The 16,578-nt window shown below is 65.1% G+C and overlaps 1 protein-coding gene across 1 annotated transcript in view; it reads left to right on the plus strand.

Moving 5' to 3' along the window:
• Positions 1 to 470: 470 nt before the first annotated feature.
• The window catches only part of NOTCH1 (notch receptor 1), a 45,083-nt gene continuing 28,975 nt past the window's right edge, over positions 471 to 16,578 (plus strand). The window contains exons 1-2 of the mRNA XM_055399572.2: positions 471 to 796; positions 2,568 to 2,649. Coding sequence (XP_055255547.2) covers positions 736 to 796; positions 2,568 to 2,649 — 143 coding nt within the window. The 5' untranslated portion in view covers positions 471 to 735. The remainder of the gene's footprint in view (positions 797 to 2,567; positions 2,650 to 16,578) is intronic.

The following is a 16,578-nucleotide window of genomic DNA, read 5'->3' on the forward strand; positions in this document are numbered from 1 at the left end:
CCGACGGCGCGACTTCTCCCAGAGCCTCTGCCCCAGGGACCCCCACAGTCGCCCGCCCGGCCCAGCTCCCCTCGGGGGCAGGCCTGTCACCGGCGCCCCTTCCCTCGCGCCGCCTGCGCCTCCTGCGCTATTGAGATGTAAATCGCGGCCAATTGTCGCCGAGCGCGGCGGGAGCCCGCAGCGGGATCCTTCCGCAACCCCGGAGCAAACTTCGGGCCTCCGAAAACTTTCGAACGAGAAGTAGTCCCTGAGGGCATCGGCCTCGACCCCGCTCCGCACGGCCGCGGCCCCCGTCCCCGGAGGACCCGGGCTCGGGAGCCCGCGCCCCAGCCCGAGGAGGCGCGGGGCCGGTCGCGAAGAGCGGAGGGGCGCGGCCAGCGAGGGGGCGCGGGGTTCGGCGGGCCCGGCGGGGGCGGGCCCCGGGGGCGGGGCCGGCGGCGCGGGGGCGGAGCGCGCGGCCGCCGGGCGCCTCACTGGTGCCTCGGCCGCGGGAGGGAGCGCACGGGCGCCGGGACCGGGGCGCGGGCCGCGGGCGCAGCGTAGGAGCGATCGCCGGCGCGGAGCCGGGCCGGGGAGGCCGCGAGAGCCCAGGGACGCTCTCCATCCGGAAGGAGAGGGCAGTAGCGGGCCGTCACCGCCCGTGGGACAGTCCCCGTGCGCGCGGGTGTGCCCGAGCCCCCGCCGGCCGGGCGCAGGAGGCCGCCCCCGGGCGCAGCGGGCAGCCGGTGGGCAGGCATGCCGCCGCTCCTGGCGCCCCTGCTTTGCCTGGCGCTGCTGCCCGCGCTCGCCGCACGAGGTAGGCGACTGCCCGCCGCGAGCCCGTAACTTTCCGCGCCTTCGGAAACTTTTGGCGGCGCGCTAGGCGCGCGTCCCCGGGTGCCTGGGAGCGGGCGGCCAGGGTGGGGAGGGGGACCGGGCGACCCGGGGCGGAGTAGGACCCAGAGTCCCGGGCTCGGGGAGGAGGACTGACCCTCTCCCGCTTCGCCTGCCCGATCGGGACGGACTTAGCGCCGCTCGCGCCTGGAACCGAGTTTGGCGCCTGGTTTGAAGTCGGCTTTGAAGCCGGGCGTGGGCATCTGGGGGCCTGGGAGACCTAGCTCTGGGCTCGCCCTTCGCCAGCCGCTCGTGGGGCTCGCTCCCGGGACGGGCGGACGAGCTGCCTACTACTTTTCGATTTGAATCGAGTCGGTTTTGGTTTCCTGTTGCTTTGGGGCCATTTATCTTTTTTCTTCGCCTCTTGCCCGCGCCGGGGGCGGATGTTGGGGCGCGGAGCTTGGGGTCCAGGGCGCCGCGATCGTCTTTACAGAACCGCACTGCGGAACCTGGCAGCCCAGCGTGGTGGGCAGAGGGGAGCAGGGTGGGCCAGGCGGTCTGGCCCGGCCTCCGTTCAGAGTAGGAGAGTTCGCGCAGGACCCGGGCGAGGGTCCCAGACCCAGGTTTCCCCGGGCTCCTGGCTGCCCTGCCCGCGGTGTCCCCTCCCCACACTGGGTCCCTACCCCTACCGTGGCTCACAATTTGGGGCGGGGTGGGGGTTGTGTGTGCAGAAGATTCAGCTGCTACTGATGGACTTTCACTTTGTGGAGTTCAAGTTTGGAAACCTTGCAGGGGTTGTGGGGGGGCGGTCATTCTTCTCCACTTCCCATGGAGAGGAGCTCCGAGGAATCAGATGGTGATTAATGCTTCTCTTCCCCTAAAAGTTGGAGGGAGAACTAGTTCCCTGCTTCCTGAAGATGGGGTTCCATGTCACACCCCATCCCCACCCCCAGAGGGGGCTTAATTTACACAGCCCTGGTAAGAGGGAGGCCAGGGGGTGGGGTGGGGTGGGGGGGAATGGATTAATTGATCCCTTCCTGGGAATGAGGTCAAATTCCTTCTAAATGGAGCATCTTCACTCCCCAGTCCCTGGCTGTGTGTGTGTGGGAGGCTGCCACTGAAGATGCCCACGCTGGGGAGCCGGTGTTGGGTGTCGGTGGAGGCGTGGCCAGGTCCCTGGGGTGCAGTCCTGGTGCCCCAGGAGGCGGCCCTGGCGCGACAATGGGCTGCTCTGATTCCTCCGCCAGGCGCTTTGTTGGCGGGCGGGGCAGCGGCCCTTGCAGCTGTCGCATTTTCCCACGAGCGGGGGAGCTGAGTGTGGCCAACACTGCCCCCCCCCAGCGCCACCCCCTGGAAGAACTTGTTTGAACAGCAAGACAATCCTGGTGGTTGGATTGGGGCCCCAGCCCAGCAAAGGTCCCCAGTGAAGCCGGGGTGAGGGGTGAGAAGTTTGGGAGACTGGCCCAGGGTCATCCCAGCGTTTCTTCCCTGCTGTCTACAATGCATTTCAGGCCACTCTTCCCCACCCCCCACCCACTTTGAGCGTGACCTGTCCACCTGCCACCCAGCCAGTCTATTCCTCCCCACCCCATCTCTGACCCCAGAACTCTGGGCAGAATGTTGAGTCCCCTTGGGGTTCATGCAGGGCTTCCCGGGGGCCCCCTGCACCCAGTAACCCCATGACAGGAGGTGAGGGGTGGGCAGTGCCCCTGGGGTTGCTGGCTGGGCTGACCTCTCTTCTTGCCCCTCCCCAGGCCTGCGCTGCTCCCAGCCCGGTGAGACCTGCTTGAACGGTGGAAAGTGTGAAGTGTTCCCCAACGGCACCGAGGCCTGCATGTGAGTGTGGGCTCCCGCGCCCCTGCAGGGACCTGTTGCTTTGTCGGGAGTGGAGCCCCTGCCTTCTGCAGCGGGCCAGCGGGGATAGAACACTAGGCCATTGTCTTCTGGAGATGGCCCAGAAGGCTGGGCACGATCACGTGCTAGTTTTATTGGACAAAGTCTGGCAATTACTTAATCACCAGCAATTATGCTGCGTGTGGAGCCTGGGCTGGCCGCTGGGGGTTCGAGCACTTCTTTGAGGACCACCTCGGGCTCCTGGGGTACTAGGTGGGCATCCCTGCTACCCCATTTCTTCCCAAAGTCCCTGAGACCTGCAGGGAGGCTCCAGAGAGTCTGGAGGGAGGCCCGGCCCTTCCCACCACGCCAGCCGGGGGGGCAGAGCCTCTGCTGGGGATGGGTGAGGCTTGCTCCAGGCAGGTGAGCACCTCACGGTCAGGCGATGCCTCTCGGCGAGAAACTGACTAGTTCAAAGGCAAACCCACCCTTTGCCACCCTCTGCCTTCCCTGGCCTCTCTGGCCTCAGGTGAGGTTGGGGAAAGGAGGTTGGAACTCATCGTGGTGGCCGTGCCCGTCTCCGCGGGGGTGTGGGTGGGAGTTCCTGCCAGGAGCTCTGTCTCTGTCCCCAGCTCTGACCTCCTGACCGGGTGCCCTTCGCCTTCTCAGCCCTGGGTCCTCAGCTGTGAACGGGGGCAGGGGGTGGGGGTGGCGGTAGTGTCCGCAGTCAGGGAACCTGGTTAGGATCTATCGCCTGCCTGCCCGCCTGCAAGTACCGGTCGGTCAGCCTCTCGGGAAGTTTTTCTGCTGTGGCCGATGCCCTTCAACTTGAGTTCGTCCCTGATGGGAATACCGAGCAGGTTCCTGGCGGCTGGAGAAATGCCCCCTCCCCAGGCTGCAGAAGTGGGTCCCCAGCCGGGCTGGCGCGCCCTCATTCCAAATGCTGAGGGCCCATTCCCTTGACAACCCCCAGCCCCGGCTCACTGCCGGCCCAGCCAGTGGGCAAGCAGCCCCCTCCTCCCCCCTGCCCCAGACTGAAGCCAATTAAGCAGGTCTGTGAGCAGTTTAATGGACAAAGTGCATTGTGTCTTTGTCAGACACTAATGAATGCACACTACTTTTTTTTTCTTTGCTTTTTTTGGGGCCTTTCTCTCCTCCTGCAGAAGCCTCACCGACGCTTGATGCCCTAAATCTTGTTTCCTTTCATTGAGAGACCGACAGCTGGGATTCAGTGGAAGTGCAGGGGCTATTGTTGGGGAGGCGGATTAATGCTGGGTGATTAAGTATGCGTGGCTTCCCAGAATGCCCACTCCCTTCCCTGCCACTCGGCTCACTGGGATGTGTGTGCGTGTAGGGCTGGGGGCAGTCTCCGTATTTCTGCAGAGGGCTCTGGGGAGGGCAGGGGCAGTGCTGGGCTGGGGAAAGTAGGGGCCGTCTCTTCTTGTGCCATCACTGGGGAATTGGAATGGGGTAGCCTAGGGCCCCCCTGGGTCAGCACTCCACACGTTGCCCTGGCTGCTGCAGCTCTCACCCACTGGCCTCTGGGTGAGGCGCTTTGAAGGGATGGGGTTGGGGGAGGCTCTCCCACCCCCAAACCTGGTCAACTTTGGGAGTTCCTGCCTCCCCAAGCCAGGCCCCGGATCAGGGCTAGGGTGCCAGCCTTTTTCTTCCCTTTGGCCTGGTGCTTCCCCCACCACCACCTTGGCGGGAAGCCTGCCTGTCTGGCCTGGCACCCCGCCCCGCTTGGTGCACAGGGACCCCATTGTGTGCACCCTGCAGACCCACTGGGGAGCTGAACGGAAGCGCCGTCCTTGCAGGCCCCACCTCTGGGCGCCTTGGGCCGGAGGCGAGGGATCAGCCCCAGTCCAGGCTCGCGGGGCAGGGTGGGGGCTCTGTGGCCACCGCCACGGTCCCACCCACCACCCACTGGTCTGTGGAGGTTCTGCTGCTGGGGGCGGCCCAGCTCTCTGGGCTGAAGGGGAGAGCCGCTTTCTTCCCTCCAGGGCGTCTGGGTCTCAGGCCGACCTGGGTGTGAACTCGGGCTCTGCAGCCTTCAGCTGGGACCCGCAGAAAGTTCTGTGACTTTCCTGCTGCTTCCCCTGTGGCCCGGGCGTGGGAATCGGTGCTGTCATGTGCCAGGCACATTCATGCCAGGTGACTCATCTGTTTCCACCCAGAGAGAGGGAACCTTCCCCAGAAGCCACCCGTCAGGTGTCTGCGGGGCTCGGAGTTGGAAAAAGAGGTCCATGCTGTTGCGAAGGCCCTTCAGGAAGTCCCAGAGAGTGGGGCCGGGCCGCCCGGTGGCCGTGCGTCTCTGGGGGCGGAGTGCTCTGCCCCGCGGAGGGCGGCTGTGTGTGGTGGCCCCAGCAGGGGCTGCCTGGGGAGGCTGGTGACCCGGGGCGGGTTCAGGCGGGTCTTTGCGACCCTCTGCCGCCTCGGTGCCCAGAATACGCCGGAGGGAAGTCGGGCCGGTGGTGGACCTCAGCTTCGGACGATCCTGTGTTTGAGGCCTGGCTTTCCCGTGCCCAGCATCCTTGTGGCCTCAGGTCATCGGGTCACCTGAACCCAGATCCCCCCAGCCTGTAATTCAGGCTAGATCCATGATTGATCTCTTGGTGCGTAAAGGTTACGAAAGAGGCACCCAGCAGGCATGGGCCAAGTGTCTGCTCCCTCGCTGTCTTCTCCTTTTGAGCTGACAGCGCTGGTTTCAGGATCCTCTTTCGAGAGGGCTCAGTTGTCTAATGAGTGAGTTCAGATAACCCTAAAGGTACGGCCTGGTGGGCCCAAGCCGGGGCACCGCCTGGGAGGGGCCGGCCGGCAACTCCGAGGACTTCTCACCGGCGGTGGCGCCCACGAACACCCTCGTTTCCTTCCCGATTCTGAGCACCTGCTGTGTGCTGGGTGCTGCTCCGGTCCTGGGCACATAGGCCCAGGTCTGATGCAGCCCCCGCCCCCGTGGTCTCCCTGCTTTCCAGCGCAGGGGTCAGGAGAGGTGGGCTGAATGCATGACGCGTCAGACGGAGGGAGTGCAGTGGGCAGGGCGGCCCGGCCCCACGTGGCTGGCAGCAACCCCGGAACCGCGCGCGTCGGGCGTGGAGCGGGGCCCAGAGCCGTCGGGGCGCAGCGTCACACAGCCCGGTGTAGCGCCCAGCCCCGCCTCGCTCTGTCCGGGCCGTGGGTTCCTAACCGCGGCCGCATCCTGCCTGTACTGCCCCCAGGGCCCTCGCCGGCCGTCCTGCGAAGAAGCAGGGCGGGGACATCGACTTCCCTTTAGAAGAAGAGGGTCAGGGGCCGAGTGGAAGTGACTCGGCCATGCGGCTGCAGAGGAACAGTCGACATCTGTGTCACTTGGCCCGTCTGTTCCCACTGAGTCACTTGCGTGTCTCGGGCGAGGCTGGGGGAGGAGCAGGTTCATTCTCACCCTCACCCCCGCCCCAGGCTGAGGACGAACCAGGTCTGTGCAGGACTTCCTCTGTCAGCGCCTGAGCGCCAAGGACTCAGGGTTAGAAAAACACAGCGAATGCACAGCAGCAGCCCAGAACCCTCACCTGCTGCCTCTGACCACGGGGGGCGGACGTCAGGGAGCAGGCCAGCCCCACAGGAAGGTGCCCTCCTCGGGCCTGGCCCTGCCTCTACGGTGGCCAGTGTTTTTTCCACTGGAAAAAAAAAAATAATAGGGATTTTTTTAAAAAAGAGAGGGGGAAAAAAAAAAAGAAAGCTGTGCCCTTAGCTGGAAGAGGGTGGGGCCGGGCAGACAGCTGTGAGAGGAGACGCGTTTCGTCAGGACGGCTGAGCTGGGTCAGGGCAGCCGGGGCCACAAGTGAGAGGCCGGGTGCGAGGACCCCCCTCCCTGAGGTGGCAGGGGGTGGGGGCAGGTCCGGAGGGCGGCACGGCTCCACTCCCCCGGGGCTGGGTGGCAGCCCAGGGGTCCCGTGGAAGCCGGCACTGGCTCTGTCCCTTGCTGACTGTGACGCTGATCGGTGGCTGTGGCCGTCACGGGCAGATGGGGCTCTCGCTGGGCAGGGCCGGGCCGGGCTGGGCTGTAGGAGGGCACCTTTCCTGTTTCATGTTTCGCCTAGAAACAGTGAAAGGATGTGGCTTTGCAGAGTCTATGGAGTGTCCTGATTGCTTTCCTCAATAAAGTGCCGACATCGCTCCCCGCACAGACAGCCCCTTTCATCCGGCCTCGTAAAAGCGCAGCGGACGTTTTCTTCGGCGGCTTCTCACCCCCTCGGGGTGGCAGCCGGCTCTGCGTCTCATCCTCAGTTCCCACTTTACAGGTGGGAACGGCTAAGGCTGAGTGATGAAGAGTCTGGGAACGGGAGTAGGGGACCTGGGGCCAGCTTGCCTCAGCTTCTGCCTTCGTGTCCGGGCACATCTGGAGCCTGGCAGACTCTTCCCAGAGGCTTTAACGAGCGGCTGGCCTCGGGGCATCGCGACTTGTGGGTCAGGATGTGTTTGACGGGTCCTGAAGTTCCCGGCCTGGCTGTCTCTGGAGGCCCCAGCCCGTAGTTCTGTGGACAGAGCGACTGGCCCCTCCTCTCTACCTCAGAGGGCACGGTTAGGTGGCCCCCGGAGCTCCCTTCCACTGGCATCCTGGCAGGACCCTGGGATGGGCCCGCAGATGCCCAGGAGGCGGCAGTGGACTGCAGCGTGGTTGGGGGCAGAGGCCCCAGGAGTCAGGCGTGGCCATGCAGTAGGGCAGCTTCTGCCTGTCTGGGGTCAGTTCTGGGCTTCAGTGTTCTTATCCCAGCCCACTGGGCCTGCTGGTGGGCCGTGGACACACCCGCTAGAGCGGGGGCCGTGACTGACAGGTGCTGCTGCAGAGGAAGGGCCGGCGGGCAGAGAGGAGCCCTTTGCCAGAGTGGCCTCTGTTGGCTTCTTCCCCGGCATCTCCTTCCTCAAGGCCCCGCCCACCTCGCTCCACTGAGGTCACAGGTTGCTGATGACTAGATGCGGGGTGGGGGCGTGGGGGGTGAGGGAGGATTGATATTTGTATTTTGGTGGTCAGTTGCATGTATCATAAGTTTTATGATTTTAGACGTTTAAAATGTACATTTCGGGAGACTTGCCTGGTGGCCCCGCGGTTAGGACTCAGGTTCCACTGCAGAAGGCACAGGTTCCATCCCTGGTCGGGGAACTTAGTCGCTTCAGTCGTCTTCAACTCTGTGTGACCCCGTGGACTCTAGCCCTCCAGGCATGAATACTGGAGTGGGTTGCCATGCCCTCCTCCAGGGGATCTCCCCGACCCAGGAATCAAACTCGCTTCTTTTATGTCTCCTGCATTGGCAGGTGGGTTCTTTGCCGTTAGCACCACCTGGGAGCTGTGCGACACGGCAAAATAAATAACTGAATCAAGTATGCCTTTCAGTGGCGTTCAGTACATTCACAGGGTTGTGGAATCAGCATGTCTGTCCAGTTCCAGGTTGTTACCACCCCGAACAGAACTCCCGTAGACGTTGTACAGGCTCCCCGTCCCCTCCCCGGCTGCGCGCGCTCGTCTGCTCTCCACCTCTGGCTTCACCTGATCCGCACGGTTCACACACGCAGACTCGCACCACTCGCCTCCCGCCTGGCTTCTTTCGCTCGGGCTGCGTGTCCGTGCGTCACTCCTCTGGGCGCTCGCTGGACTTGACCTGCCTGAGAACGTCAGGGAGTGTGGCTGGCTGTGGCACCAGCATCGTTGTCTTGGTACGGCCTTGGACAGAAGTCCAGAGGAGGTGGGTATCGGGGGTGGGGGATGTCCGGAAGGCTCCCTGGAAGAGGCGGTGCTCACTCCTGTGTCCGCGTGGCCAGCCTTGGGGCCCCCTTGAGTGGGGCCTGGCGCATCCAGGGGTACTTGTTAAGGTGGGGTTGTGTGCCTTCGGGTCCAAGAGACGAGCGCACAGGGCTCCACGGCTGGCACCCCACCTGCCTGCTCGGGGCATCAGGCATGCGAGGGGCAGCGGGTGTTTACTGAATGCTCACTAGGTGCTGGGGTGAGGCAGGCAGGACAGACGCACGCCTGGCTCGTTGTTTGGGAACCAGACTCGAGGGCAGACGCCTTCACCTCCTGCGGCGCGAGGCTGGTGCTGTGGGAATACCCCGCCTGGGTGCCCCAGGCCCACCAAGGCCTTTTGGAGGGAGTCCACTGTGGAGACTCAGGCAGATGGCCTGGGGACAGGTCAGCAGGAAGAGGGGCAGCTGGGGGGCAAGTCTGAGACCTGAGCCGCTACCTTCGCCATCTGCCTGCTTCCCGGCCTTGCCCTAGCCTGGGAGCACGTCTCTCCTGAGCCCTCAGGGCTCATCTCGGAGTTAGTGGATGTACGCTTGGTGGGAGGCACCCCGCCTGGTGTGAGCGGGCAGGGGGTCAGGGGCCTGGCCCCTCACTCTTAGCCACAGCCGATCCCCTCCCAGTGGGCCTCGGGGCTCAGGGAGGCTCCATGTTTCCTGCAGGGCACCAGAGGGGTGCTCCTGAAACGTTAGCACCTGGAAACCTGCTCGGCCCCGGTGGGGAGGCTCGAGTGGGTGCCCCCATCATAGTTGGGGGGCAGCGTCTCTGAGGCGCTTGCAACTCTGGGAACAGAACACCCTCCCCAGGGTTTCACTGCTGAGTAGTCCCTTCTGGCTGGGGCTCTCCTCCCCACCGGCATCCCTGCTGCCCCTGGGATAGAAGTGTTCTGAGAGAGGGGGCCCTGAGACCTCGCTGTCTACTCCCCCTTGAGGCTCGGGGGCAGGGGTCATCATCTTACCATCATCCACACGTTCAAGGGAATTAGGTTCATCATTGTCCATTCCCTTCCTGACACCGAGCTGCTGCTCTGCATGGGTGCCTGTTGGGTGGTATGTGGCCACCTCCTTCCATGGAGCGCCCGCCCCCTCTGAGACTCAGCCCCCCAGACCCCCAGCGCTTTGCTGTGCTGTCTTGGGCTCTCCTGGGTAGGGGCTGGGGACAGCCTCTGGAGGTCTGACCTGAGCCTCCTGCACCTGAGTTACTCCGTTTCCTGGAAGGTGCGTCCGGGGTCCTGGTTCCCAGTAAGCCTTGGTGGGGGCGGGGGGTGCCCTGGAGAGGCCATGCTTCCAACGCCCACGTGGCGGTTCCCAAACGCAAGAGGCACTCAGACAGCCCGCCAGGCCCCGCCAGCCTCGACCTGGGAGTCCTTGTGGGACAAGTCAGTCATCGGGCTTGGGTGTCTGTCGGGTGTCTCTGAAGTGCTTGAATCGGTTGCTCTTCCCTGGGTAAACAGTCTCTCGTTCCTCTGTGGACACTGCTGTGGTAAGCAAACTCTTTGCCCTGCAGGCGGCACGAAAGGCCAGCCTCACCCAGCCTAGCCGAGGGGCCAGGGCAGTGGGCTGGGAGAGGGGCTGGGGGTCTGAGCCACGCCGCACAGGGGACAGGCCGCTGGAGGCTGGGCGGGCACTCGGGGTGACATGCGGGCACCAGGCTGGCCCTCCTCCGGGGACCCTGCCGGCTTCCTGCTTCCTTCACCTCTTGATCCTGGGTCAGCCGAGCCGCCAGCCTACTGCCTGACCCCAGGAGGCCTGCTGGACAGGCACCTGGGTCCTGGCGGGCCGTTGCAGGCCCACCGGGGGATGCGTGAGAGAGGAGGTGGCGGCTGCCCCTGGAAGGCTCTGTCGGTGCCCCTCCCGCAGGGACCCGGGCTTCGGGGACCCGCCTCCCACCGTTTCCTCTTGATTTCAGTTGTCGGTAAGCGGAAACTACACGGTTACTGGAAATGACAGGTCTGGGGGAGAAGCCAGAGTTTTGAGTGTGTGTGTTTTTCCCTGAAAGCTTTTCAGTACGAGAGATGCTGAGCTCAGGCGGGCTGAGGTGGGGCCCGGGGGTGGGGGTTGCCGGCCACACTTCCGCCCCCCGGGGCCTCCATCTCCCCTCCAACCACGGAGAGGGCTGGGGGAGGTGACTACCTCTGGGCCTTCCGGGTCAGCCTGAGGGTCTCTCCTGCGCTCGCTAGGCTGGTTCCGGCTCCCAGGGGTAGCCCCACAGGGCGGGGCTCCCCTCACTTCCCCCTCCAGGGCTCAGGATGAGGGTGGCCTCGGGCCTGATTGAGAGCCAGACGGGGTGGGGGAGGCCAGGCAGGGCTGTGTGTCCCGGCGTCCACGGTGGTAGGGGCCTCAGGCCATGACGGCTTCCGCCCCGGGGCCCGGGGCCCAGGCCCAGCCCATCACAGTGCTCTGGCAGGTATCTGGGACGTGGCCTGGGTGGGGGCTGGACCCAGTGGAGCCCATCCAGGTTTCTGGAAGTCCTGGCCTCCAGACCACAGGCAGGCACGGTCCACGTCAGCTGCCCAGCCCTGTTCTAGCTTGCTGCTCCTGCCAAGCTGGGAGAGCACTGTACTCTACAGCACAGGCCACGGTGGGCTGTGTGACCGTGGGCTGCTCACCCACCCCTCTGAGCTCCCCTGTAAACAGTAACACACGTGGGTCCCAATGGGACACATCAGTGTGGCTTCATGCCACACTCGGGCCTGTTCCCAGTGCTCCCAGGCCTCGTACAGAAGGCTCTCTAGAGACCAACCCAGCCCAGGGTTTGGGTGACATCATGGAAGGGCACTGGTGGCTCAGATGGTAAAGCGTCTGCCTACAGAACGGGAGACCCGGGTTCAAGCCCTGCATTGGGAAGATCCCCTGGAGAAGGAAATGGCAACCCACTCCAGTATTCTTGCCTGGAAAATCCCGTGGACGGAGGAGCGGGGTAGGCTACAGTCTGTGGGGTCGCAAAGAGTCAGACGCGACTGAGTTATTTCACTTTCACTTTCATGAAGGGCGCAAGGTTGTGGCCAGCCCAAGAACCTCCTGCTTTCCCCGTGGGGAAGAGTCTCCCCGAGCCCAGACGGCCCTCGGCCCACACCAGCGGGCCTGGTCTGCCCGCTGTCCCAGGGTGTGAGAGTGCGCCTGTCTCTCAGCAGTCTCCACGCCGGCCTGGGTGCAGCTGCCAGGGTTGTGTCTCCTCCTGCTGTCTGCCGTGGTCCCGTGCCTAGGTGACTGTGCTGGGCCCGGCGGGGTCCAGGGCGGCTGCAGGCTTATGGGCAAGCCTGGGGACACAGGGCCTGGTGGTCTGCCTCAGGCAGGGGTGGGGGACTGGGCAGGTGGCGAGCCTTAGCTGGTAGAGGCATCCAGGTGGAGGGTCTCACAGGAGCCTAATCAGGGCCCGCTTTCCACTGGCCCGGCTGGCGGCTGTGGGCTCCGTGCCTTCCTCTCTGTCCCTAGGGCTGGACAGACAGGAAGGAAGGCCACATGAGCCCTTGTGGCTGAGGGTGGTGACAGGTGTCCGGCGCTGGTGGGACCCCTCCTGCCACACGGAAGGGGTGAGGGGAAGCCGGAGCCCAGGGCAGCCCCACCCCACTGGCTGGGAGCTCCCCGATTCCCAGGCTTCTCACCCAGACACTGCCCCCACCTCCAATCCAGGGTTTTGAGTTTCAGCTGATCTTGTGGGGTTGTAAGAACGCATTGTCTGCTCCGGCCCTCCCGGTCTGGGAGATCAGGCGGTCAGGCGAGAAACCCAGGCCGCCGGGGTGGGGGAGGGGGGAGAAGGAATGGGGTGCGGAGGGCCCACACCGCAGCCTCCACCCAGGGAGCTCCTGCTGGCCCTCCAGCTGCCTCCAGGGGGCTCTGTGCTCTGACTGCCCCCCACCCCAACCCCGAGGGCCTGGCGTCTGGCCACCCCTGGGGACAGCAGAGGTTCAGAGCTGCATTCAAACCCAGGTGGTGCCGTGGGCATGACCTGCCAGAGCCCTGGTTTTCCCATCGGTACAATGGGCCAGTGTCCCTGTAGGGCCGTCTTGAGAAAGAGACGAAATAAAGCTGGCGGAGCCTGAGTACAGGTCCGGGAGCGGGGATGGGGGTCCAGAGTGTCTTCCTTCTGGGGTCCTCCCACGCTGCATTCTCAACCGGAGAATGGAAACAAGCGGGGCTGCCACGAGCGTCCACTCTGGTCGGCGGGAGAGGACGGGAGACCTACCGGGCAGACTTCTCCTCTCCCCGCACCACCGCACGGCTGACAGAGGCGGGCACTTGCAGGATCGTTCTGGCTTTGGCTCAGATCTCAGTTTGCAGTTGCTGACTTAATTAATCGAGTTTTGGATTAAGCGCCTCCCCAACCCCCAGGGCGTGGGCCGCACGTCCATCTCTTCACTGCATCCAGTGTCTGGGGGCGCGGGTCCGGCTCTGTCTTGTGGGGAATAGAGCTCCCCGGCAGCTGGGGGGGGGGCTCCCTGGCCTCCCAGAAGTGGGGCTGCAGGCTCGACCACGTGGGTCTCAGGGGGCTGTTGGGGTGAGCCCTGGGTAAGGATACCCATTCCCACCTTTGTCCAGCTCCTGGCTCCATCTTCGGGGGTGATGGTTGGGGAATTAACTCAGCAGAGCAGGGCCATGGTGGGAGGGGGACAGCAGGCTTTTCTCACTCGCCCAGCAGCCCCCAGGGTTCTTGGGACAGTGTGTTGGCTGTGCCTTTTGCAATGTCCGGAGGGACTGGCCAAGCAGCGGTGCGCCCGCCCGTGGGTGGGCCTGGGTCGTTCTCTGTCCACTGCAGCTGGGCCATCTCTGGGAAGCCGCTTGACCTCTGCCTTTCCGTCCCTTCAGACGGGCAGCCACTTCCCACGTCGAGGGTGGGGCAGCTCTGAGCACTGCGGGGGGTGGGGGGGGGTGGCGAGCCACAAGCATTGTTTTCCCCGCAGTGGGAAAGGTGGCTTCCCAGAGGACCACTTCCGTCCACACACAACACAAAGGGCTTCCCCGCGCTCCTGCACTTCCTCTTTCCAGCCGATTCTAAACCATCCAGAGGTGCAACTTGGGAAAACAGAGGCAGACAAAGAGCACCGAACGCGGGGAGCAGCTGCTGGGCCCGGCGGCTCCACACCCCGCCCCGCCTGGACCCCCTTCCTCCTCTGCGGCCGCTGCCTGCTCTCCACTGAGGGTCAGCTGCTGTTGCGGGTTGGGGTCTGTCTGCCTCAGACCTGGCTGGTCCTTTTCCGGGGTCCCCCGTCCCTCTGCAGACCTGACTGCCGCTCGCCTCCTCCCTGAAGCTTGGGAGCCAGGGCAGCACCCTCCCTGGGCAGCTCTGAACCACCCTAGCCCAGCGGCCGTGCGGGCTGGAAGCAGACCGCAGCTCAGCCAGACGCCGGCCGGGTCCCTGCAGTCACTTCCTGGGGCAGTTGGGGCTGCAGGTGGCAGGGTGCTGTCTCACACTGCGGCCTCCAAACCTGCGCAGGGCTGGCCAGGCTCCGGGCCGCCCTGGGCACACCCTGCCTGAAGCAGAAAGGGGCCGAGACAGGAGAGGGCAGAGGGCCGTCGTCCAGGTGCCCTTGGGCACGCAGAGTCATGGCTCAGACAGCGGTCTGGACCAAGGATGCTGAGGGTTTCAGAGAAACCTGGAGCCCCGTCCGCTGCAGCTCTTCACCCCGGGGCCGGAGGGGTCCCCGGGCACCGCTGGCTTTTGTGTCTCCCAGGGGCTCCATTCCTCACAGCTGAGCTGTCCTGGTTGTGCCCAGTGGGGAGCATGGTGGGTGGGCGCGGCGGGGGAGGCCAGCAGAGGTCACTGAGTACCACCCTCCCGCACCTGCCATGAACACAGCATCCTGGAAGCTGTGATTCCCCACTGGGATTTGGGGCCCTTGAACCAGCCTCTGCCCAGAGGGGCTCAGGACCCCTGGCAAGCCTTGTCCAGGAGCACAGGTGGACTCCTTGACCCTGCTCCCTCTGAGGGAGGAGCTGGGGGCTCAGCGTCTGTCCGGTGCACCCCCCCTCCTGTCCCATGAGCGGGCAGGGGGCTCCTCCACCCGGTCTGCAGGTGGCCCCCAGTCGCCTGGGCTGGGCTGGGAGTCTGAGAAGCTCCTGGTCAAGCTGCTCCGAGGTGGGCGGGCCTGCCTGCTTGGCGGTGGGCCTTAGTGATCTTTGTTTAGCATCCTGGACCACCTCTTCAGGGCTCCAGTGACACTGTGTTTGTTGGAGGGTCCTGGGCAGAAAGCCTGTGAGCGGAGGCAGTGCTGGTGTGGGGAGGGTCTTCTAACAGGCACCCCGCTGCAGGCAAAGCTGGGGTCAGCCGTGTGGGGTGGGAGGGGCCTTTGGCTGTGGCGGGTAGGACCCCAGGCCCCAACTCAGCCCCCCTGGGGGTATGGGCTGCATAGCTCGGGGGCAGGGACATGCAGAGCCGTCCCTGTCTGTGTTGGGTGGCACAATCCCGGCCCATCTTTGGGGCACACGCCCCAGGCCTGCAGACGTGGCCTCCAGCCACAGGTTGCCGGCTCCTACGCTGATATCCCGGGCCCCAGGCAGCGGGGTCGGGTGGGGCCCTCGGTGCTGGGGAGCGCTGTGGCCCCCACGGCTTTCCTTAAGCAAGTGCACGGGACCTGGTGGAGCCACCGTGTCCCCAGGGATGCGTCGGTGAACTGCAGGCAAATCAAATAGCAGTGTTGGCTAGAATGAGAGTCCACTGTGCCCCAGATGACCGGGCCGCCTCGGCACTGGGCCTTCTGTGCCCTTGATCCCCCGACTCACATGAAACGGAGGCCTGGCAGGCAGTGCCTATCTGTGCTGCAGAGCCCCCCTAAAATTCTTCCGATGGACTGTCTCACCCATCCATCGGTGGCGCCCCCAGCACGCCCCTCCCCTGGGGCGCTTCTTTCCAGCCTGCAGAAGGAAGGGGGCGGCACACACCCCCGGTGACACCCCCATCCGCATCCCCGACCCGGCCAGGGCCCTGTGCTCACCCAGCTCTGCCCTGCTCAACCGCAGACTCCTTGCGGGCAAAACCGAGTGAGTCCTTCCTCTGTGCTGAGTCCCGCCTTGGAACTGCGGGAGAAGGAGCTGTCATCTCTCCCCTGGGGGTGGCAGATGGCCTGCTTAACTCAAAAAGGAAAACAGCACCATTTAGCATTAGTCCCGGGTGAAGGGGTGAAAGGTCAAGGCGGCATCTGCCTCTGGACGCCTCTGGGGCTGCATTTCTATGGAGCGGCGCTGGAGAGGCGGGGAGGAGCTGGCTCGGAGGAAACACTGAGGGAGGCCCCAAAGAGCTCCAGGCTGGGCAGGCGGCCCAGCAGCTGTTCGGCGCTGCCCCCCCCCCACCCTGGGTGCTGCCTCTCTGCAGCTCTGATCCTGGATCCCCCAGCCCCACCTGACCCTCAGCTGCGGCTGGCTGTGGTGGGCCTGGACAGGTCACCCCTCTGGACTATGTGTGGGCCGGAGGAAAAGCGAGTGCAGGAGGAGACACTGGGGGACTGCCTTCCAGAGGGGAGCAAGGAAGGGGAAGCTGCCACGGGCCCCCAGGAGCCAGGAGCTGAGTGGCACGGTGCACAGGGCGGTTCTTGTCCAGCCTCAGGGTCCCCGACGGCCCCTGGCCCGGAATCCTGAGGCAGGTGTTGGGTGCGACTTTCCCCTCCAAACACGGGCCCCTGTCCCTGCCAGGCACTGCGGCCGAGCTGCCAGGACAGGTGTTCAGGACTGAATGGCCACGAGGGACTTGGTCGCTGGTCACAGAGGACTGGCCACGTCTGAGCAGCCTCACAGGCCCTCCACCTTCTCAGGGAAGTGCGGGTGCCATGGGCGCCTCTCCAGGAAACCCCAGCACTGCAGCCTAGGTGAGGGGAGGCATGGCCGGAGGCTGCCCAGAGCAGGGACAGGCCTCTGTGATGGGCTGTAAGGCCCTTCCACCCTGCCTACCCCCTCACCCAGGCCGAGACCCTGTCTGCCTGGCCCTGGTTGTACCGAGCACCCCTGGAGCACCTGCCTCAGCGGCACCCCCACCCCACCCCGAGGCTGCCCCTCCCTCGCTGCCCTGCCCCTCCCCCGGCTGGGGTGCTTGCGGTGGACGGCGGCCAGGCCCAGCCCTGGAGCCGGCCCACATGGGCAGCATGCCTTCACAGCAGCGTCCGCCAGGCCTGGGCGGGAGCAGGGAGGACAATGGCAGCCTCAGCCGCTGCCTTCCCCCCACGGAGGAGC

Source organism: Moschus berezovskii, chromosome 11 (assembly GCF_049115385.1).
Source record: "Moschus berezovskii isolate FMDL1 chromosome 11, NW_MosBer_1.0, whole genome shotgun sequence".
Lineage (NCBI taxonomy): Eukaryota > Metazoa > Chordata > Mammalia > Artiodactyla > Moschidae > Moschus > Moschus berezovskii.